This window comes from Aspergillus luchuensis, chromosome 8, assembly GCF_016861625.1.
Source record: "Aspergillus luchuensis IFO 4308 DNA, chromosome 8, nearly complete sequence".
Classification (NCBI taxonomy): domain Eukaryota; kingdom Fungi; phylum Ascomycota; class Eurotiomycetes; order Eurotiales; family Aspergillaceae; genus Aspergillus; species Aspergillus luchuensis.
Genome location: NC_054856.1, coordinates 1,945,596 through 1,966,411, shown reverse-complemented (window position 1 = coordinate 1,966,411; position 20,816 = coordinate 1,945,596). Strand labels below are relative to the sequence as shown.

The window sequence follows — 20,816 nt, the reverse complement described above, 5'->3', positions numbered from 1 at the left end:
TAGTGCAGAACAACTCTCCTAATACATGGTCACTTGCGCGGTGTCCGAGGTAATTCTCACATTGTGTGGATTCGGTATCCATACCATACTGTGAACCTAAGTCGCCAGCTTCATGAAAGGCCGGTCATCCAATATTTCGTCCGACGACTTCAAGTCCCTAACATTCCCGTTGTAAAACGCGGGCCTAGCACAAGGCCCACCTCTTTTGTCACTGGTTCTCTTCATTCACTTCAACTTCAACTTAGTGGACCGCGAAAGAAACATATTGAGTGCAAATATATCACCAGGATTACATTGGGCCTTGTCGACCATAAGTAGGGTTGAATGTATGGGACCATGCGAGGCATTATCGCGGTTAATCTAGAAATATATATACACTTGCACCAGGGTTGCGTCTCCACCTAACATGTAACTTCAACTTCATGATCTGTCACAATCTCAGTTTTCAAGGAATACGAAGCAAGCTGATTCCTGTACTCGACAGTTTTTTTTTCTTTGATCGCGTCATACGCCGCTTGGTAGGGAAGTCCTCGCTTCCTCGCACAATATAGGAACGAAGCTGTAAGTATAGAATCTGCTTTCATAATTGTGGATTTGTACAGAATTGAGATTGAAAGATGAGTGCTATCTTTTCAGTGTCTTCACAGCTAATTAGAGCTACTCTAAATTATGTGAACTTTTAAGATACCACTGAAGAAAGCAACAGTTTATAAATCTGGATACAATTGGTAGTAAAAGTAACTATTAACTTAAACATTGTGACATAACAAGGAGTGAAGAATATAATGAGGTCGTACATAGTACTGAATCACTTGCAGGATTTCCATCACTACATTCATCCCACGCAATCTTCATAAAGTCCTCCCAAGATTCAGTTGCGGCAAGCGGAATACTGTGTGCACTTGATATTGTAAAGTATGCTTTTCTGAGCCATTTGTAAAACAAATCAGCTTGCTGTATGCGGTCCTCATCTTCGAACATGTCGAGGATTTGTGGTCAACCAACGAGATATTCGTCCTTATAATACATCCGGCGATCCAAGTCATTCTAGCATATATTAGATCTAATAGTGTCCAGAGGTACTCTAACGTACTTGTCCGACCGTAAACGACTTAAGGCCGTGATCATTGGCAATCTTCGCGATATGGCCTGACTCGATATACGCCCAGAGGTCATCATTTTGGGCCATAATCCCCTTCATCCCTTTCACGTCTTATGATTCCACCTGAATATAGATGTATCAGTAGTCCATTGAAAAAGAAAGATGAGATCAGTTCCCTAATTTTAGTTGTAACCTACTCATTGATGACCCACTGCAATGCTTCAGGCAAAAATGAAGACAATTCTGATAATGAGGCTGAGTCAGACCGCATTGCATTGCAGCCGGAAAAGCACCGCAGGGTGAGGCACAGCGTGCCGATCGAAGCTTTTCGATGGAAAGAATTTCACTAGTGCTGATACCAAGACCATAACTAGCTCGGAGAAGAGCCTGGAATTACCATGGGATCCTCGCGATGTTTTCTCGATGGGGAAATTCTGACGTCCAGCCAATTATGGCCGGCCAGGTCTCACTGTCTCAAACCCTGACATCATCAATTCCCTGCCACGAGGCTGAGCAGTTCGTCGCATATAAGGGCCTCAAAATCCGCAACAATGCGATTCTTGTCTCAACCCAGCATTACCTCCAATAATGCATTTCTCACTTTCCTCTCTTCTTTTTGGAGAAGTGTGTATATTGGGCCTTGCCCGCCCTTTGCTCTCGAGCATAATCCCTACAGTGCACCTCCGTGATTCCAACGTCTCGTTCAAGGGGACGGCGAGCAACTTGACCCGAATCCTTCCTCAACATCCGCTTTGGTGAAGACACGAGCGGGAGCAACCGCTTTGCTCCCCCGAAACCTTACAACTATCCCTCCGGCTCTGTGGTGAATGCCACTCAGTCCGGTGCAGCTTGTCCCCAGCAAAAGGAACCTATTGCAGACTTTCCCATCTTTGACAATGTCACTTCGATATCTGAGGACTGTTTAACGCTGCGTGTCGATCGGCCACTCAACACGTCTTCCTCAGACCGTCTACCAGTTCTTGTATGGATCTACGGCGGCGGCGACACCATCGGCCAAATCTACGACTCTGCCTATGACCCAAGCCTCCTGGTCTACGGAGCCGCCCAGAAGGATGTCCCCGTCATCTACGTTGCCATGAACTACCGTCTCGGCATCTTCGGATTCGCCTCATCACCTGCGTTAAACGAATCTGACTCGCTGAACGCCGGTCTGCTGGACCAGCGCTTAGCCCTATGGTGGGTCCAAGACAACATTGCCGCCTTCGGCGGCGACCCAGACCAGGTCACCATCTTCGGCGAAAGTGACGGTGCAACAGGCGTCGGCCTGCAGCTAACAGCCTATGGCGGCAAAGTGCCCAAAGTGCCCTTCCGTCGCGCAATCATGGAATCAGGCGGCGCCAACGCCGACCCCGGAACCACCACCAACACCTCAAGCAAGCACACAGCCACCCTAACCAACCTGGTCAACTGCACCGCGTCCTCCAGCAGAGAGGAGTTGGAATGTCTGCGTCGTCTCCCAATGAAGACCCTCCTCAACACGGCCTACTCCTACGAACTCTCCCTCAACTCAATGGGCGGCATGGGCGTCTTCATCCCCACAGCCCCCTCATCGTTCATCCCCGATGCCCCCTCGCAGCTTCTCCGAACCGGGCAATTCGCCCGCAACATCGACCTCATCTCCGGATGGTGCGAAAACGACGGCGCTTTTTTCACTTCCACGACTCTGAACTCCTCATCCGACATCGCCGCCTTCCTCCAGGACAGCTACCCCAACCTCTCCAATGCTACCATCGCTAAAGCCCTGGACCTCTACCCCGTTTCAGACTTCTCCCCGGACCCATCTGCAAACATCTCCGCGCATTACTTCCGCGCTAGCCAGATGCATCGCGATTTCGACTTCACCTGTCCCAGTCTCCTGACCATCCAGACGAACATTAAGTACGCCACTAACCCCGCCAATGTCTCGAACTACCTCTACGCACTTAACCAAACGGCCTTTGCGGAGGTGTTTGAGTCCTCGGGCATGACGTACTACGGTGTTCCGCACTTCAGTGATATCATGTATCTGTTTAACTCAGTTACGGGTGGTTTGTTCAAGGATATTTCTACGGCATCGGACCGGAAGCTTGCGTCGGAGATGGGTGCTAGCTGGGCTTCGTTTGCGTACTACGGCAATCCGAGCCGTGCTAGGGGTAGTGTTAAGGGATGGGGGCAGGCGTATGCGGCGAATACTAGTTCCACTACGCCGGAGTTGCAGGTCTTGGGTGGTCCGAAGATGAGATTCACTGGGAGTGGTAAGGGGGGTGCGTACGGTGAGGATTTGGTGAAGAGGTGCGCGTTTTGGAATGATCCTGTTGTGGCGAGTCAGTTGGGGGTGTAGATTATGTTGGTGATGAGTATAAGCGTGGGTGCATGCTGGGCTTTATTTATGAGATGGATATGAGATATGCATTATGGACAAACAATTCGATAGACTCTTTATGATAGCTATACAGTATACAAAAACTGGATGCGTGGTTATTTTGTAGCTCTGTTTTTATTTATCAGTAAGTGCCCCAGCAAAACACCTTGATCAGAAAGTAGTAACTTTCTTCCGAAGGTAGTACAGCTGCGTAGCATATATGAGAAAAGACAAGGAAGGAGATTCTATCACGTAATATAGGATTTGTTCGTAGTTAAATATAGTAAGTAGTAGGGCCCAATACGCTTTTCCTTGGGCCATGGCGTCGTGACGATGAACAAGTCCCATCCACCATCCCAGATCAATTATAATCTCTGTATGATTCTACCACAAAATAATACTGAAAACAGACACAGCGTCTCTTTCTTAATGAAGTATAGCAACAGCATGGCACAAGGAAGCATCAACCAAAGATCTCAAACTTATTGTATCCTCTCACCCCCTTGCCATCCATCGACTGACATTTTCAGAGTTTCTAGAACAGAGTTCACGATGATGACATCGATATTTGTACGTCCAGGAAAGCAACTACCAGAACGATTAAAGTAAAAATTTGTCCGATCAGCATCAAGTATTTCAATCCAGCTCTAAAGTCCCAGGATTTGCGCTGCTTTCCTCTCCGCGCCCGTTTCCAGGCGGGTTTCCAGACTTTAAGAACCGGTTATCGGCATGCCGGAAACCAGGATATGCAGGGCACTAACGAAGTTTATTATCGTCTTCTACTACTTTATGTAGCAAGTTATCTGGAATATAATCAATATACATGAGTACATATTATCAACTAGACTAGCCAGAAGTGAAGTGCTTCCAACGTCAACTGGCATCTACAGACATAACTCACCATGACGCTCCACAAAGCCCACACACACCACCCCTCAAGACCAGTTACTGTCCTCGGGGCGGGTATTCTAGGTCGTCGGATCGCGGCCGTCTTTCTCGCTGGCTCTTACACCGTGCATCTTGTTGATCCTGATCACAATGCTCTCTCCGCTGCTGAGTCATTTATCAAATCCTCTGGCGAGGCATTCACTGTACTGACGCCTTTACCGCATCCTGAGCGGAGAAGGCTATCCCTCTTCTCTGAGTTGAAGAAAGCGGTTGAGAATGCATGGCTAGTCATCGAGGCAACTCCAGAACAGCTCCCTATCAAGATTCGAATCTTCGAGGAAGTGGATAGATACGTGCCTGGGGATTGTATTCTCGCGTCGAATTCGAGTTCCTTCAAATCAAGGCTTATGGTTCCTGGCTTGAGTGAGGAGAGAAAGAAGAGAGTGATGAATGTACATTTCATGATGCCGCCGGAGATGCGACCAGTAGAGGTGATGACCTGTGGTTCGACTGAAGAAGAGGTGATGGCTGAAATGATGAAGGTGTTGGAGGAATGTGGAATGCGTCCGTTTATGGTGCGGAGGGAAAGTACAGGGTATGTTTTATTCTCTTTTTAGCTCTGGGGTATCGATGCTAATCATGATGCAGGTTTGTATTTGGCCGTGCTTGGGCGGCCATTAAGCGAGAGATCCTGAGTATTCTGGCTGAAGGAATTAGCACCCCCGATGACATTGACCTACTATGGAAGGAAGTTTTTCAACGCCCAAAGAGTGGCCAGCCGTGTCAGCTGATGGATCAGGTTGGCTTGGATACTGTTGCAGCTATCGAGGAGAACTACATCCAGGAAAGGGGGCTGGATGGGGACAAATCGGTTGATTGGTTACGTGAGAACTATATCAACAAAGGGCGATTGGGTGACAAGTGCGAGTCCGGTGGGTTGTATCCCGCCGAGCAGGACAGCATGTCTGAGAAGCTTTATGTCTTGGATGTTGGTATCGGGGATAATAACGCACTGCATGATGCGAGGACAGCAGGTCGTATTCTTGCAGTTTCCCCGAAGAGTGGAAAAAGAACTACCCTTGTCAGTGGATTATCTTTGCCAGATGGAATTGATGTTTCTCCTTCTTGTGGGCGGATGTTCTGGACGAGCATGGGACACGCCCTCTCTGCCTGTGACGGGTCTGTGCAGTCGGCTAAGCTCGATGGGAGTGATGTTCACACGCTCCTGAAGCCTGGAACGGTTTATACACCCAAACAGCTCATTGTCGACGATGTGGATCGTAAATTGTATTTCTGCGATCGCGAGGGAATGAGTGTGCACCGGTGCAATTTTGATGGAACTGATCATCAGATACTGATTCAAACTGGGTCGTTGAAAGTCCCATCAGAAAGGAAAGATATGATGCGGTTTTGCGTGGGTGTGGCCCTTGATCGGAAGAATAGGCATATTTACTGGACTCAGAAAGGGCCGAGCAAGTCCGGAAAGGGGAGAATATTCCGTGCGGGGATCGATATTCCTGCTGGGCAAACTGCCAACAACAGAGCTGATGTAGAGTGTCTGCTAGAGGGATGCCCAGAACCGATTGATTTGGAGTACGATACGCAGACTCAAATGCTCTACTGGACAGATCGCGGTGAGCATCCTATGGGGTGCTCCCTGAATCGGGTTGATCTTAGTGGCGATATTGATAAAGAGACAATCGGGGATAAGGTGGAAATACTCGCGAGACAGTTCCATGAGCCTATTGGATTGAAGCTGACGAAGAATGGGGTCTATGTCACCGACTTGGGTGGATGTGTGTATCTGGTAACTGGAACGAAGAAGACGGTGGTAACTCAGGGAGAAGGATGTTTCTCAGGCCTTGCTATACTGTAATAGTGTCTTGACACTCAGCGTGCAACCAACTTACTCGAGCTAAGACTGTTTATGTCTTTCCCCAAGAATAGATACTTGCTAAATCTTGGAACGCGCCACGCCCCTCGAACTAAGCCAAAATGACACTGCCGGACCATCAAAATGATCCATGATTCCTCTAGCCTATTCCTTGTTTCTGGGGGGGTAGAGAACTTTATCACACAGTATCCAGGAGACTTGCCGGGCTGCAGTGGCTTGATGAACTTTTTGTCTTGTCATAACCCATTGGCGGACGCTGAGCATACTTGGTCTTCATACCAAGCCTATTGCCAACTTATTGACGGTCGGTTAGGTTCACCCCAAATATGATAAAATTAGTGTTGATCGCATCGATACTTAGAAGGAGTACTCTCAATGCACAGTGAAATAACCACGCCTTTGACAGGTAGGGCGTATCCCTTCTCCAATTTGGAGAAATGCATTACTAACGAAGATCACGCCTGCCTAGTTAGTCTTTAGTCTGTGGATGAGGTGGACGATTCCCTGAACCTCGGCTTTTTTCGAGGAGACTATCAACCCGGCCCTATATATTACACAGCTAGATTGTCTTCATTTCTCTTGTTTGCGTCTACGTTCTACTCATGATGTTGATCCAGCCAAAGGGCTTCCGATCAATCAGCCTACGCGTCATACAGCCATGTATAAAATACATGTCCCACTTTCGCGTCGTGGAGCACACAGCTCGGTGTCAAAATGTCCGACAGCGTCCGGGTGCCGTGAAAGCTGGTCATGAAAACGAGCTGCGACTTGCTGTTAAGCAGTACATTCCCCTCGATAATCCACACCCGAAGGAAGGGGATGTCACCATTATTGGGGCGCATGCAAATGCGTTTCCAAAGGTGAGTCAACTCCTTACATTTTAGTTTTCAATATGACTAACTTGTGCATAAGGAACTGTACGAACCCCTTTGGGATGACCTTTACAAGCACCTCGCAAGTCAAAACAGACGCATCCGATCAATTTGGATTGCAGATGTTGCTCAACAGGGACAGAGTGGTATTTTAAATGAAGCCATCTTAGGCCATGATCGTGAGCTCTCGTCCCGCACCGCACAAGCCGTTTGAACATTCTTTGACGCCAATTCAGCCGATTGGCTCGATCACGGGCGTGATCTTCTGTTCATGATAAATCAGCTTCAGGACCAGATCCCTCAACCACTTGTTGGCATCGGTCACAGTATGGGTGGAATGCAGCTGTGAGTATGCTCGATCCGCTCAAAGCGCCCATTTCTCATGGATGATAATCCAGAGCCCACCTGTCTTTATTGCATCCATCCCTATTCGAGGGTCTTATCCTGCTCGACCCGGTGATACAGCGCGAAAACCCAGGCCGCAAATTCGCCCAGACATCTACTTATAGACGAGACATATGGCCCTCACGCGAGCAAGCAGCAGCGAAATTCAAGTCAAACCCATTCTATCGGACGTGGGATTCCCGCGTTTTCGACAAATGGATCCAGTACGGGCTACGAGACCTTCCCACCCCATTACATCCCGTCACGGACGAAACTGGACCATCCGCCGTTACGTTGACTACAACCAAGGCACAAGAGCTATTCTACTTCGTACGGCCTTCGTATGTTGACGAGCGATCCGGGCTTCCCCGCGGTAACCCTGAAGAGGAAATGCATCCGGATGACCACGATGCTGATTATCCTTTTTACCGACCTGAGTCGGCATGGATGTTTCGTCGACTGCCTCATCTGAAACCACCTATTCTTTATCTGTTTGGGGAACTGTCGGATCTGTCTTCTCCGATTGCCCGTCGGGATAAAGTGGTAACAACCGGTACGGGTCTGGGAGGTAGTGGGGGTGCAGCGCGCGGACTTGTTGAGGAAGTCGTGCTCCCCAGTGGCCATATGTTTCCAATGGAGCTGGTAAAGAAAACTGCTGAAGCTAGCGCGGCGTTTATTGACAAGAGATTATCTGATTGGGGGTCGAGGGTTGCGACGTTCCGCAGGGCGTGGGAGGGAGTGCCTCATCATGAACGGCTGAGCGTGGATCAGCAGTGGGAGAGGAATATCAATGGCTATTCGAAGCTCTAAGTGGTTCAATAATTTATGCTGATCTGTGGAAAGGGGACTGATAGGTGAGAACTGTTGGAGGCTGCGGTTAGTCGCGGGAAACGCAGGGCGTATACCGGTGTCACTCATAAGGCGCGGTGATCGATAATGCCCAATAATCAACAATCAAGTCAGAAGGATAATCGAGTTATGGTCATTGATTGATTACCCTTGAATTTTCCCTGGTTATTTCTTTAAATACAGTGGGTTGATATACTGCCCTAGTATAAATTCATGGGACAATACCATCCCCAATTATGCCGAAATTCAACGGGATATCTCTTCTGGCCTAGTAGTTGGTAGCCTAATTGGCCAAGCGAACCAGACTGTCACGGGTTTATTTTACGGGCCTAATCAACCCAATAACCACCATGGCCTGAAGGAATGTAGGAGAGGCGGGATATGCAAATAGGATAGAACGAGTGGTATTGGGATTATGAGCGAGTCTGGTATCTGAGCAGTACGGTGTGTAGAAGACGAAAGTTTAGGAATATACTTGTCAGAGTATAGAAGTAACGGACCGTTTTCAACCGTGCCAGAACTGATACTATGTGCTTGTCAAGTATAGGGCGAGCTTCAGGAGTAAAGTTTGATTGGGTTCGGAGTATCAATGTATCTTGTAGCAAAACTTGCTCCATACCAGATTAGGTTTTCTGAGCACCGGAGTTTAGACGCTTGATATTGCAGGATCGCTATAACTGATGCTGGAGTATAAGAAGCAAAAGAAAAGAGATAACACTCGGTCTAAATATAGACCCTATAGCTGCGGTTGTGGTGGATTTTAGGGTCAAAGGGGAGGGTGCGGGACAATGAGTGAGAATAGGCTGTGTCGACTGAGTATTCATCATATGTTATGGGAGTTCCACTAGTATATTAGGATAGAATTACCATTGAAACACCATATCAGTCTCATCATTTATTCATATACATGCCATTACTAAGTAGCCCACTTAATACCAGCCTATTTCAAATAAAACGCCAAATCCGCCCCTTCTGCTCTCTCCCACTCCAGCTCACCATTAGAAAGATAGGCAAAGGGGTTAGCGTTATTTTGGTAGCGGATATCAAAGTCTTCACCGCGGATGGTAGAGATGGCCTCTGCAATTATCATACGTGTCAGCACACTTGATGGAATTCCTGGGGTATAGATCAAGGCTGGGTTACCTTTGAAGTGAAGAACACTGCCAGGATACATGGCCGTGACAGCCGAGCCATTGTTGTACCAGGCAGTGCAGCCTGAGCTCCAGACGGTATGTTTCAGGTTTGCCTGGACATGGCGGTTATACAGCTGGTTTGCGGAGTCGGTGACGACAACGGAGCTAGACATTGTGAGTGGTTGAGAACGTCTCATGATAGGTAAGGTCTGATCTCACTGAATATCTTCCCGGGCAATCTTCTTCACCCACTGCAGAATGTAGTCCGCAGTCCAGGCTAGCATTTGAGGGACGCTTCCATGACCAATAGGGCAGTTAGGCCCGGCGAACATGAAATGATTGGGATTGCCAGGACAGCAGATGGAGAAATATGCCTCGGGTGTCGTCTTCCAGTCCTGAGTGAGCTGACGACCATTACGACCTACCATCTCCCAGCCAGGGATGAAGGTGGTGTCGAAACCTGTGGCGCAGACAATGAGGTCAAATTCCTCCTCACCTTGGGCGGTCTGGATGCCAGTCTTGGTGATGCTCTCAATGGAATCAAAGCACCACTCTGCATTAGGCTCCTGCATGGCTTCTAGATATCCGTCTCCGGGGCTAAGACGACGACATCCGATAGCAGTGTCGGGGATGAGCTTCTTGATTAGGTGTGGATTCTTGCTAAGACGCTGTCTCATCAATTGTTCTGTGGCTGTGTATAGCATCTGATTGTACTCGGATCCCTTGAGCATCAGCTTGTAGACGGTATTAACTCTGTGCGTAAGCGGTTAGTAGTAGATCGCCTAATGGGTGGATGTTAACGTACGAACGTTCGATAAACTTCCTGTATTCCAGAAAACCCTCAGGGTCATTCCGAAATCGGGCCTTTTCTTCTTCGGTGTATACAAAGTTTGTACCCATTCCATCCCTGGTCGTGTCCGGGCACAAATTGACCGACACCCATGTTGGATGGCGGATGTAGTTGACGATCCGGGCAGCCTTTGGCTGCAGCGCAGGCACAATCTGGATCCCCGAGGAACCATTACCAATGACAGCGATCTTCTTGCCGGACCAGTCGTAGTCCGAATCCCAGCCCGCTGTATGGAGGAGCTTGCCCTCAAACCGGTTCAGACCTTCAATCTTGGGCATCTTCCACCGATTGAGGATGCCTCCGGCATTGATGAGAATATCTGCATCATCGTAGACAGTTGTGTCGTTCTGGTTGAGCTCGAGGCTCCATTTACCACGTTCTTCGTTCCAAACAGACTTGACAAGTCGAGTGTTGAAGACGATCTTCTCTTTCAGTCCGTACTTTTCGGTTGTCGATCGGATGTATTCCTCGATTTCCGGGCCCTTGGCATAGCTTTGGGACCAGGACGGATTGGGCTCAAAGGGAAACACATAACTGTGAGCAGGCACGTCGCAGCCTACACCAGGGTAGATGTTTTCGAACCAAGTACCCCCTACCTCGGGATTCTTTTCATAGATGGTGAAGTCAACAAACTCAAGAGGCTGCTCGTGCTTGAGCTTGTGTGCAAGGATCAGTCCCGAAAATCCCGCTCCAATGCAGACGACTCTGAGTTTTCGGGGAGTGAAAGCAAATCGCTTGGTATCTACAGCATATGCTGTGGATTCAGTAGGGATGGACTCTCTGGATGGCATGGTGATGGCAAAGAAATCCTCAATCTTGCGACAGGAGTTGCAGACACGCAGGTTCGCCCTCGCAATAGCCAAGATTTCGAAACAGGGGATACCCTTACTAGTTATATGATATCCTCGCAGTCCTTTGGTTTCCGGCTTTCCCCCGGCCGTAGCCTTATAGTATTAGGAACTAAAAGGCCGGTCTCAATTAGTGGTTACCCTAATAGGTAAGTCTACAGGCCCGATTGATTCGCAGGATAATAAATTAGCGCCGAATCCATTTAGCGAGTCTACCAATACAGTACGACGCGGGACGTGATTGAAAGAAATTTGCGTTGGCGGGTAGGATCCCGGACCTGTCAGACGCTAAATCTCGCAGGAATTTAACGTTCAAAACGGCTGAATTGAGCCTTCGAGATGGCAAAGGGCACCGGGACTGAAGCCACCCCGCTGTCAAAGACACGGACCCGCCGGCCCGCCTGGTTTGGGGGCCGACGGAGCTGTCAGGAAAGGGGCTGGAAGGATCGCTAGAGCATCCTAGCGGCGTGCCACGCCCTAAGACTTGAATGTGATTGACCGGTTTGGCGCACTAGATGCATTGCGGCCTATTATTGAACCAGGGTCGCGTGTCAAAACTGGTTTCTATCTTAAGCGCCCGGTGGTACATTCCAGTCCACTCGATATGTCTTCCTCTGCAAGTGGCAGCAGGCATGTCCAGCAGCGTCTTCGGGGATCCTCCTTCAGGGACGGACTTGACAGCCAGCCGGCGTGGAGTGAACAACGCAGCTGTTAGTGTCACATACGTGCTGGCGGCCATCGCCATTGCCTTTCGATTTCTCGCGAGAACGCGGGTGCAACAAGCTTCCATTGCCGCGGATGATTGGATGATAGTTGCTGCTTTGGTACGTACTTGTGGCCATTCCTCAGTCACGACACGGAGATACTGATGATCATAATGGCTGCAGCTGTCTGTGACTGCGAATTTCGTCTCCACCATTATCGGTTCGTTCGCCCGATCAAACACCCAGAAAGCGTACTGACCAGCCATCTTCAGGAGGCTATTATGGCCTTGGAAAGCATGTATGGGCTATACCCCTAGACGATGTGATCAAGGTGGTGCAGATTCTGTTCGCATATGTCCTCATATACGTCGTTACCGTGCCCTTGATCAAGCTCTCGGTCATCCTCTTCTACCGTCGCATTTTCGGAATGAACAAGGCGATGTGGTTCTGCGTCGCATTGACTATCGGATATTGGTTTTCTTGCACCGTCGCCTTCCTCGTCTGTTGCCGACCTGTCTCATACTATTGGACGCAGTATGCTGATCCCGCTGGCGGCCGTTGCGTCTACAATCTTTATCCATTCTATATTGGGAACGCCGCTGCAAATGTGACCACGGACGTGATCATTCTGCTGGTGCCCATGCCACTTATCTGGGGGCTTCAAATGCGAACCACCCAGAAGGTTTTGGTTTGCAGCATTTTTCTACTTGGCAGCTTGTATGTCGTGCTGAGCCCCGCCTGTCCGTTCCCATGTCTCATCCTGTCTGATAACTGATACAAAAACGTTGTTTGCAGTGTCTGCGTGGCGAGTCTCATTCGAATCTATTACATGACGTTTCTTAGCAGGTCCGTGGATATCACCTGGATCATGGGTAATGTCTTCATCTGGTCCAGTGTGGAGCCGTGCATCGGAATTGTCTGTGCCTGTCTGCCTACCTTGCAACCCCTGCTGCGGTACACCATTTATAGAATATTCGGCTCGCGTGTGGGAAAGTATCTGGGTAGCTCGGAGAAAAAACTTTCCGGTCAAAATAAGGATGCCCCCGTGAGGAGGCCCAGGGATTGGGACGAAAGTCTGCTTGCAACGCAGACTGTTCGAGTTGAGATGGACTCTATGCGCAGGGAAGACGAGAGTGAAGAAGGCAGAATCCTGGTTGAAACCGACTTCCAAGTGATCGAGGAGAGCAAAAGAGCGTTATAATAGCACTGGCATAATACGGATGACAATTCCGTGGTGTCACTCTAAATGTAGCTGGGCGAGTGGCAGTTGATCATCGTCAGGGTTTCCAGCTAGATGGCACGCTACAAATAGAACAGTGATCCAAAAGTAGACATGAACACAAAGTTACTACAATGTCGCATCACATCATTAACAATGATGCGTCTGGATATCAAAATTTTATAGTATGTACGACTGGCTCGCTTCACTAGATCTGACACCATAGCCCGTTAGCGATGTGACACACGGTAGGGACAGAAAAATAACAGAGTGAAGCCCATCCATCTTGAGGCCCAGTTAGTAGCCTTCCTCTTCGCCCTGCTGGTAGACGTGTCGTGAACGTCCAGGGTCTTTGCGCATCTGCTGGCCAGAGCCAGTGAAGCCCACTATTGCAGTCAGTGTGCTGTCGCACGTGGTCTATCGGAAGAGTCCACTCACCTCGGGCATTTACTCCATCGCCCGTGCGGAACATGCTCTCCTTGCGACCCAATTTACCCTTGCTGGCAAAATCCTTCCACTTCATCTTGCCCGCCTCGAGCTCCCGCGTAGCCTTCACCTTCCGGGGCACCTTAGCCGGGCGCGCCGGCCCATCGCTCACCTTGCTCGGCTCCTTACGCGCCTGGTTGGCCAACGCGGGATTAATGTCCGCGGCGGCGGAGATCACGCTCGAGTGGGGCGGCGGCGGCGCCGGAGATTGTGATGAGGAATTGCCTGAGCTTGCATCAGCCTTGCGCTTTCGCGAGTCATTGCCGGAGATGGGCCTGATGTCTTTGGAGGTTAGATTTTCCACCGTCCCATAGGACTTGAACGAGACAAGATACACGGGGTTGCTCGCAGAGCCGGTGATGGAGGTGATACGCGCTGGGTAGAACGAGTTGTCGCCCGACACCCACCGGGCGAGAACGTGCTCGTTCACGGAAAAGGAGGTCTGAGTTGACGGTTCGTCCGTTTGTTCGACCGTCGGTTTGCGGTATGTTGGTTGAGAAGCGTAGGAATCCTTGGCCCTATTGTCCTTGGCCGCGGACGCCGGCGGCTGGGACACGGCAGGCGCGGGAGGTTTGAGTTCGGCAATGGATGTTTCGGTGAGGTTTATAAGTTCTTCCAGCTCAGTTTTGAGACTCTGCAATTCCGTGTTGTCTGGGTCTACCTGCAAACTCGATTGGACGGTTTCAAGCTGGGAGAGTGACGGTTAGTCACGGACGGACGGTCATGGCTATGTAGGCGCGTACCTGGAGCTTGAACTCCTTGACTTCTGCCTCCAGGGCAGCGACGTCCGACATTGTTGTGTTATTAAAGGCAGTAAAGAGAGAAGGTAATTAATTACGTCCTGCGGGAAACCAAAGGATGAAAGAATGGCGAGTGCGCAGGATGATGGCAGTCGTTGGGGTGGAGTGGCGGTCGGGCTGGAGCAAATCTGAGGTTTTGCAGATAAGAGAAGTCGCCTTTGGGGATAAGACTGGGCTGTGGCGGGGGCCCCGTTGCGGCTCGTGACTATCACGTGCATTCGCACCGCCACAGATGCATGGGCGCAAATCACATGTTTAGCTTATCCGTTATCTGCGTTCGCTAGCTCCTGCTACAAAGTACCATTCATCACTAACTCACTAGTGGACGTTCTGGGTTACTGACGCTTATGGCAAAGTAGCAATAATTCCTGCAACTTCAGGCTTGGGCCGGTCACTATCTAGTCCCGGTTCGACTTCCCCACGGTTACATTAAAGACAGGCCGTCGAAGTCCAGAAAAGCTCCGATCTCAGGCCACGCCCGCATCCACAATCTAAGCTACGGGTCAACGGGTCAACACCTGGTTGGTGTCCGCTTCCACAGTCGATCCTCACGTCATTCGGCTGCGGAACAAAGGCCAACCGATGGGGGTGATAATTGGCCCGAGATCTGCCAGGTGTCCGTCCAACCGCGTTATCAGGCTACATGCCACATGCCACAGGCTACAGGCTACAGGCTACAGCAACAGTTGATACTGATGGGGCAGTGGCAGCGGCAGTCCAGCAGTCAAAACAGGGCGGGGAGATCAATGGCCATCCAATCTTAGGACTCGTCAGCCGTGGCAGACTACTCGTTGCCATAGGCTAAACCTTAAGCATCGGAGATCCAGATCCCTAGTGGGTTTCACACCGCTTGCCCCGGTTGTGATCGGTCGGGGTGGCCATGCATTCGACCGAGAGTAGGGGAGCTCTGGCCAAATAATCTAGGTTATCCCCGGCTTACGAGGTGCACTCGAGATAATTCCTAGCTGCTACAAATACTCATATGGAGAAACACGCGGTTGACGGGCAACTATTTGGAATACAGTAATCCTTCCGAGGCATCCGAGATCGCAGAGTGATAGGCATCAGCATGAGCACCGAAAGTCGGAGGGTCTGTCTGGTCTTAACACTGAAGCTGGGGGGCGGTGAGGTGACGGCGAACGAAAGAACCCGTGTCCGCGTCCGAGAAAAGTGGCGCCCCATGAGTCACTTTTCTTGGGTGAGACAGTCGATCGGTTCGTTTAGTACGGAGTAGCATCGTCCAGACAAAGGATAGTCCCAATTTCGCCAGGAAGGGGGGCAGACATCTACCTATCTAGCGATGGCGTAGATAGACTAGCTAGATAGGAGGCAGAGACTAAATACTAGTGCCTCGTACCAGTTTCAGGCTGAAGAGTGTTGCGAGACTTAAATCCATCGTCAGGTTGATGATTGTGAAGAGGTGACCAACCAAGGAACCAAGCAATGCCGAAGTGGTAAAGAAGCAAATGGGCGAAGAGAGAAAAACCGCAGAGGATTTTCGGGTTGGATTTCTAAGCAGGAGTCACTGGCTTCCCCACTCGCAGCCTGAGGTTTGCACCGGCAGAACACCTCAGGCTACACTTTTTGCCTTCTGCAGGGTTTCATAGCCAATCATCATCTTCCATTCTACCCACCGCCCCTCGAGGCCATCGCCCCCCTCTTAGTTCAGTCGAAGATTCCATTCCATCTACTACTCACTACTAGGCTTGTCTTGTTCCATCCACGGCCTCCTCTTCCTTCTCCTCTTCTCACGCTCTCTCTCTTCCCCCCCCCTCTTCCTTTCTTCCAACCCGCATCAAGAACCAATCTTCCCCCCCCTACCCGGTGCCACAATTTCGTTCCATTCGGCTAGACCCTTAACGACGGGTCTCGCATTCTTTCGCCCTACTGCATCCCCCTACCTCTCATCCATCTTGCATCATCCTCCTCTTCCCATCTTCGTCTCACTTACCAGCCCCTCTCCCCTCCGGCCCTCTCGCCCTCTTTCACGACCTGTGATTCGTCTTTGGTCTGCCTCTCCTTAGCCCCGTTTTGGCTCGTCAGACAGACCTCTTTGCGGCTTGTGCTTCTCGCCTGCCTTGCGCCTCTCCTTCACGCATTGTCATCCTCAACTTCATCTGTCTTCCGAATCTCACTTCTCCCGCAACACTCCGTCTCCCCAACACCTTCTAGAGTCTTCCAGACTCAAATTGCTTCCCCCCAACAACTCTACTTGCAGTTCACGGTGACGTGACAGCTGTTGGTGGTTTGTTTCAGTCTTCGAAAAATTAAACTCGTGCCCCTCCTCTGGTCTCTGCCGGTGTCATCGTACCGGGACCCCTCCTCCTCAACCCGTCTCTGGGGGCCACCTATCGATACAACAAACGGGCGGGAAGCCCGGCCTGCTTCTCATCGAATCTATCATTACTTGGAGATTACCTTTGTTGAGCAACACTTGACACTTCCCCACAGTTTCAACACCTTCCCGCTCTGATCATCACTATCGACTGCGATATTCTGAATACAATGGCCGACTACAATTCCCTCTATCAGCACGGTCTTTACCTGTCGCCAGATCAGCAAGATCTCCTCCTGGCTGCTCTTTCCTCCAACAATCCGCCCGCAAAACAGCAGAATAATCCCCACCCCCCGGCTTCCAAGTCAGACCCCGAGTCTACCCCTGCAACCACAGGTAGTTACAATATGAGTCCTGCATTCGACCCCTCTAACCCTCACTCGGGTGGTCTGGGTTATGGCGATGATGAAAGTCCCTTCCTGGACTTCAACCCCGAACTGGACTTTGACTTTCAAGGCTCCGAGAACCTGATTGGTGATCTTCCCGAGAGCCTACCGCAATCGGAGGAACCGGAGCCGGGAGAGAAGAGGAAGGACATCGATGGCGATGCGGATGAGAATGAAGCTTCCGGCAAGAAGCGAAGAGAAAGCGATGAAAAGGCGGCAAAGAAGCCAGGAAGGAAGCCCTTGACTTCCGAGCCAACCTCGGTACGTATGCTCGGTTATCGCGATGTGGGCGCCGAGAGTCTCGTGTCACTAACAAACTCGCAGAAGCGGAAGGCACAGAACCGGGCTGCGCAGCGAGCGTTCCGTGAACGCAAGGAGAAACACTTGAAGGATCTGGAAACGAAGGTAGATGAGCTGCAGAAGGCTTCTGACAACGCGAACCAGGAAAATGGGTTGCTCCGTGCTCAAATCGACCGCCTGCAAGTCGAATTGAGAGAGTATCGCAAGCGTCTCTCCTGGCTGACCACGGGAACTGGTGTCTCTGCCATGAATGCCATCCCCGGAGCCTATCCCAACAAGGGATCGTATGGCCTTCAGAACAATGATTTCATGTTTGACTTCCCCAAATTCGGGGATCTTCCGGGCTCCCACATTTTCAATAACGGCCAATTGTCCAAGGCGCAGCAGAGTGCTAAAGGAGAGCCATCCACAGCAACGTCGCGTAATGACTCCCGTGTGCCAGGTGTTGTGAGCCGTAACTCCCTGAGCAGTGCTCAGTCCAACGGTGCGCCCGCGGGCAGGACTCCCAGCTCCGTGTCCCACCAGGGTTCCACTCCTGCGTCCACGAGGAAGTCCACTCCGAAGGTGTCCTTATACAACGGCACGGCTCAATCCACCTCTACGCATGATTCCTCTACGACTGACTCGCCATCCTCCTCGTCCGATTCCCACCAGAGCCAGAGTCTTTCGTCCAACGGCACATCCCCGGAACCCACTATTAGTTCTCCTGCTACTAAGGCTCATCACCACCACGGTGCTCATGATGGCTGCACTTATACCACCATCGATGGTGAGGAATCCTTCTGCGCGCAACTTGGCATGGCATGTGGCAATATCAATAACCCCATTCCAGCCGTCCGGCATAACAGCCAAAGCGCGTCAAATACCCCTAATCAGGAGGCTCCCCACGAGGATGTTGCGGGTCTGGATACGCTCGCTCAGCAGAACGGCGGCCAGTTCGATCCCGTTCTCTTCGGAGACTGGCGTGAGCCTCAGGATGCAATCCTGTCTCAGGACTTTGGAACATTCTTTGACGATGCCTTCCCCCTGCCCGATCTGGGAAGCCCTTCACACAACCTCACGGAAGCGGCCACCCAACAACCCCCGAAGAAAGACTTGATCGCAGAGATCGACAGCAAGTTGGATGAAGAGGTTGTGCCTGGAGAAGATAAGTCTCAGATGCTGAGTTGCACGAAGATATGGTATGATTATCCTGTTGGACCCCCCAAAAATTACATTTGTACTAACATCTTCTTTTTCAAGGGATCGTCTGCAATCCATGGAGAGATTCCGCAACGGAGAGCTCGATGTCGATCATCTTTGCTCCGAACTACGCATGAAGGCGCGGTGTTCGGAGGGCGGTGTGGTCGTCAACCAGCAAGATGTTGACGACATCATGGGGCGGGCGAAATAGTCAAGCGAGGGGAAACAATAAGTTAGTTCGCACCTGCGCTGCCCGCCGCATACTGCCCTCGTTGCCATCATTCTGCGTTTCAGATACCCATACATGTAATGCAAAGCTGTTGTTGACGCCGTTACGACAAAAGGGAATATTGGATATGGGAAGTTTTTCACACGAACCCAAAGTGAAAATTCACGGAGTACTCCAGGTTATTTACCGCAATCTTCGATTGGACAAATTCTCATGGGAAGACTTTTGGAGCAAAGCAATAACCTCCCCAACACATATTACATTTCTCCATCTACTTTTATGACTGTACTTTCTCTATTATCTTCTTCTTTTTTCTTTCACGAAGACCACTGCAGGCGAACAGGAGGCGTGGTTTGCACAGGAAAATTTTAATGCAATATAGGAAGCTTCGGTTTGGCAGACTGTACACCATCACCGTTGGAGTATTCTTTCGTTCATGTTATCTTAACACTTGGGTTGCGTGCTTGTTCCTATGTATATGCACCGCTGGTTCTTGATCTTTCAGCCCACCACGCCACATGTACTCAAAAAGCTGGGTGGCTGGCGGATTTCGAGTGATATGTTGCTTGGTCAATCTATCTGTCTACCTACATGCCCTTGGAAATATGCGAAAGGGTTGTTCAAGTCTATTTGGGCGTAATCGGCGTATGTCTCTGGGTGAGGTAGTATCTCTGTATAGCCATGAAATAATAAGACGCCAATTCTCTCTTCTCCGATACTATTCTTTCTTAATCATAGTCATTGATGCCCTCATTGATCCTTCAACTATCCCATCATGTGTTGCAATTGCAGTCATACCTTTTAGTCGTGGTAGTAAGTAGTAAGTAGTGTCCCTTTCAAACCGTCTTTAGTATGACGTACTACTTAGTATGTAAGTACGTGGTACCTGACCGCCGCACTCGCCCGGAAAATATATCCTGACAGCACTCACTCACCCATTGTAAGTAATAGTAGTAATAGTAGTAATAGTAGTAGTAGTAGTAGTAGTAGTAGTAGTAGTAGTAGTAGTAGTAGAAGTCTGAGAGGAGAGAACAGAGAACTGAAAACAATAACCCCGTTATGGTAAAGTTCAACATGCAGTATTATGGTAATGGATAGTCTGCAGACTAAGTAGTATTATATATAAGTAATTAATCACCGATTAATCAAACATTTCTCAGCTCGTCTGATAGATAGTACGATGATTGACCGACCTCCTTTCAGATTACTTACAATATATATATTAAGTATTATCTCTAATCTTTACGATATAGTTCACTTGCCAGGTTATGGTCACGAAATTGAGAACTAAGTAGTAGGATTATAAGTCATCATATTGTCCAGAATAAGTACCCTTCGCGATAGCTGTAGTATTACCTACCAACCTAACAAACTCAAGCTGAGTCTACTACTATCACTAGTACTATTTGGATACTACCGGATGATAGAACGCTACTTCATAGTATGTAGTAGACAAACCGCATGAAGTTACAAGGGTATCGATATTGGTACGTTCCAGGAGAATATAGAATACAAAAGAATCCTCGCCGTTGGCCGTTTTGTGGTTTTGTTTCTTCTTTTTTTCGTTTTTCGCAAAGTAACCTCAGATAAAATATCCCTTCGCTTTTTGTATTCCCGTTTCCCGCGGCCACCCAACAAAATCAAAGACCATAATATCATACCAAGTTCGATAGCACACATACACACCCACCTCTCCTCCTCCGCTTGCTTCTGCTTGCAACTCCGCTTGTGTCTCTCTGTCTCCGCCTCTGCTTCTGCCTTCGGATCCGCACCAACGACTCCTGGGGTCCTAAAGATCCGAGTGGGAAATGGAATTGAGCAGTTAAAGTAACCGATCCATCCCGTCGCCAGCGCGAAGTGTCTACTAGGAAAGAGGAAGATGAATGGGAAAAGAAGTTTGACGCACATCTCGCTGAAAAAGGACAAGAACAAGGTGAAAAGAGAAAAAGACGTCATTTAGCAAGTATCACAACAATAGAAAATTAAAATACCG

General features: G+C 49.7%; 8 protein-coding genes across 8 annotated transcripts; 5 read left to right on the top strand and 3 right to left on the bottom strand.

The window, feature by feature from the left end:
- Positions 1 to 2,198: 2,198 nt before the first annotated feature.
- On the top strand, positions 2,199 to 3,443 carry AKAW2_80701A (uncharacterized protein; the record flags this gene model as incomplete). Its single annotated transcript, XM_041681750.1, has 1 exon — positions 2,199 to 3,443. One exon carries the CDS (start codon positions 2,199 to 2,201, stop codon positions 3,441 to 3,443), a length of 1,245 nt encoding a protein of 414 aa, XP_041548662.1.
- Positions 3,444 to 4,366: 923 nt separating this feature from the next.
- Positions 4,367 to 6,228, top strand: AKAW2_80700A (uncharacterized protein; the record flags this gene model as incomplete). Its single annotated transcript, XM_041681749.1, has 2 exons — positions 4,367 to 4,947; positions 5,001 to 6,228. The coding sequence occupies 2 exons, from the start codon at positions 4,367 to 4,369 to the stop codon at positions 6,226 to 6,228; spliced, it is 1,809 nt and encodes a 602-aa protein (XP_041548661.1).
- Positions 6,229 to 6,848: 620 nt separating this feature from the next.
- Positions 6,849 to 8,312, top strand: AKAW2_80699A (uncharacterized protein; the record flags this gene model as incomplete). The annotated part of the gene is made up of 4 exons (XM_041681748.1): positions 6,849 to 7,106; positions 7,159 to 7,297; positions 7,355 to 7,463; positions 7,517 to 8,312. The coding sequence occupies 4 exons, from the start codon at positions 6,849 to 6,851 to the stop codon at positions 8,310 to 8,312; spliced, it is 1,302 nt and encodes a 433-aa protein (XP_041548660.1).
- Positions 8,313 to 9,291: 979 nt separating this feature from the next.
- AKAW2_80698S (flavin-containing monooxygenase) lies at positions 9,292 to 11,125 on the bottom strand (the record flags this gene model as incomplete). The annotated part of the gene is made up of 4 exons (XM_041681747.1): positions 9,292 to 9,428; positions 9,495 to 9,649; positions 9,704 to 10,237; positions 10,290 to 11,125. The coding sequence occupies 4 exons, from the start codon at positions 11,123 to 11,125 to the stop codon at positions 9,292 to 9,294; spliced, it is 1,662 nt and encodes a 553-aa protein (XP_041548659.1).
- Positions 11,126 to 11,697: 572 nt separating this feature from the next.
- Positions 11,698 to 13,087, top strand: AKAW2_80697A (uncharacterized protein; the record flags this gene model as incomplete). The annotated part of the gene is made up of 4 exons (XM_041681746.1): positions 11,698 to 12,006; positions 12,070 to 12,106; positions 12,159 to 12,603; positions 12,682 to 13,087. The coding sequence occupies 4 exons, from the start codon at positions 11,698 to 11,700 to the stop codon at positions 13,085 to 13,087; spliced, it is 1,197 nt and encodes a 398-aa protein (XP_041548658.1).
- Positions 13,088 to 13,402: 315 nt separating this feature from the next.
- Positions 13,403 to 14,385, bottom strand: AKAW2_80696S (uncharacterized protein; the record flags this gene model as incomplete). Its single annotated transcript, XM_041681745.1, has 3 exons — positions 13,403 to 13,491; positions 13,544 to 14,279; positions 14,335 to 14,385. 3 exons carry the CDS (start codon positions 14,383 to 14,385, stop codon positions 13,403 to 13,405), a joined length of 876 nt encoding a protein of 291 aa, XP_041548657.1.
- Positions 14,386 to 16,896: 2,511 nt separating this feature from the next.
- yap1 (putative bZIP transcription factor AP-1/Yap1) lies at positions 16,897 to 18,805 on the top strand (the record flags this gene model as incomplete). The annotated part of the gene is made up of 3 exons (XM_041681743.1): positions 16,897 to 17,373; positions 17,437 to 18,593; positions 18,655 to 18,805. 3 exons carry the CDS (start codon positions 16,897 to 16,899, stop codon positions 18,803 to 18,805), a joined length of 1,785 nt encoding a protein of 594 aa, XP_041548656.1.
- Positions 18,806 to 20,290: 1,485 nt separating this feature from the next.
- On the bottom strand, positions 20,291 to 20,779 carry AKAW2_80694S (uncharacterized protein; the record flags this gene model as incomplete). The annotated part of the gene is made up of 1 exon (XM_041681742.1): positions 20,291 to 20,779. One exon carries the CDS (start codon positions 20,777 to 20,779, stop codon positions 20,291 to 20,293), a length of 489 nt encoding a protein of 162 aa, XP_041548655.1.
- Positions 20,780 to 20,816: the final 37 nt, after the last annotated feature.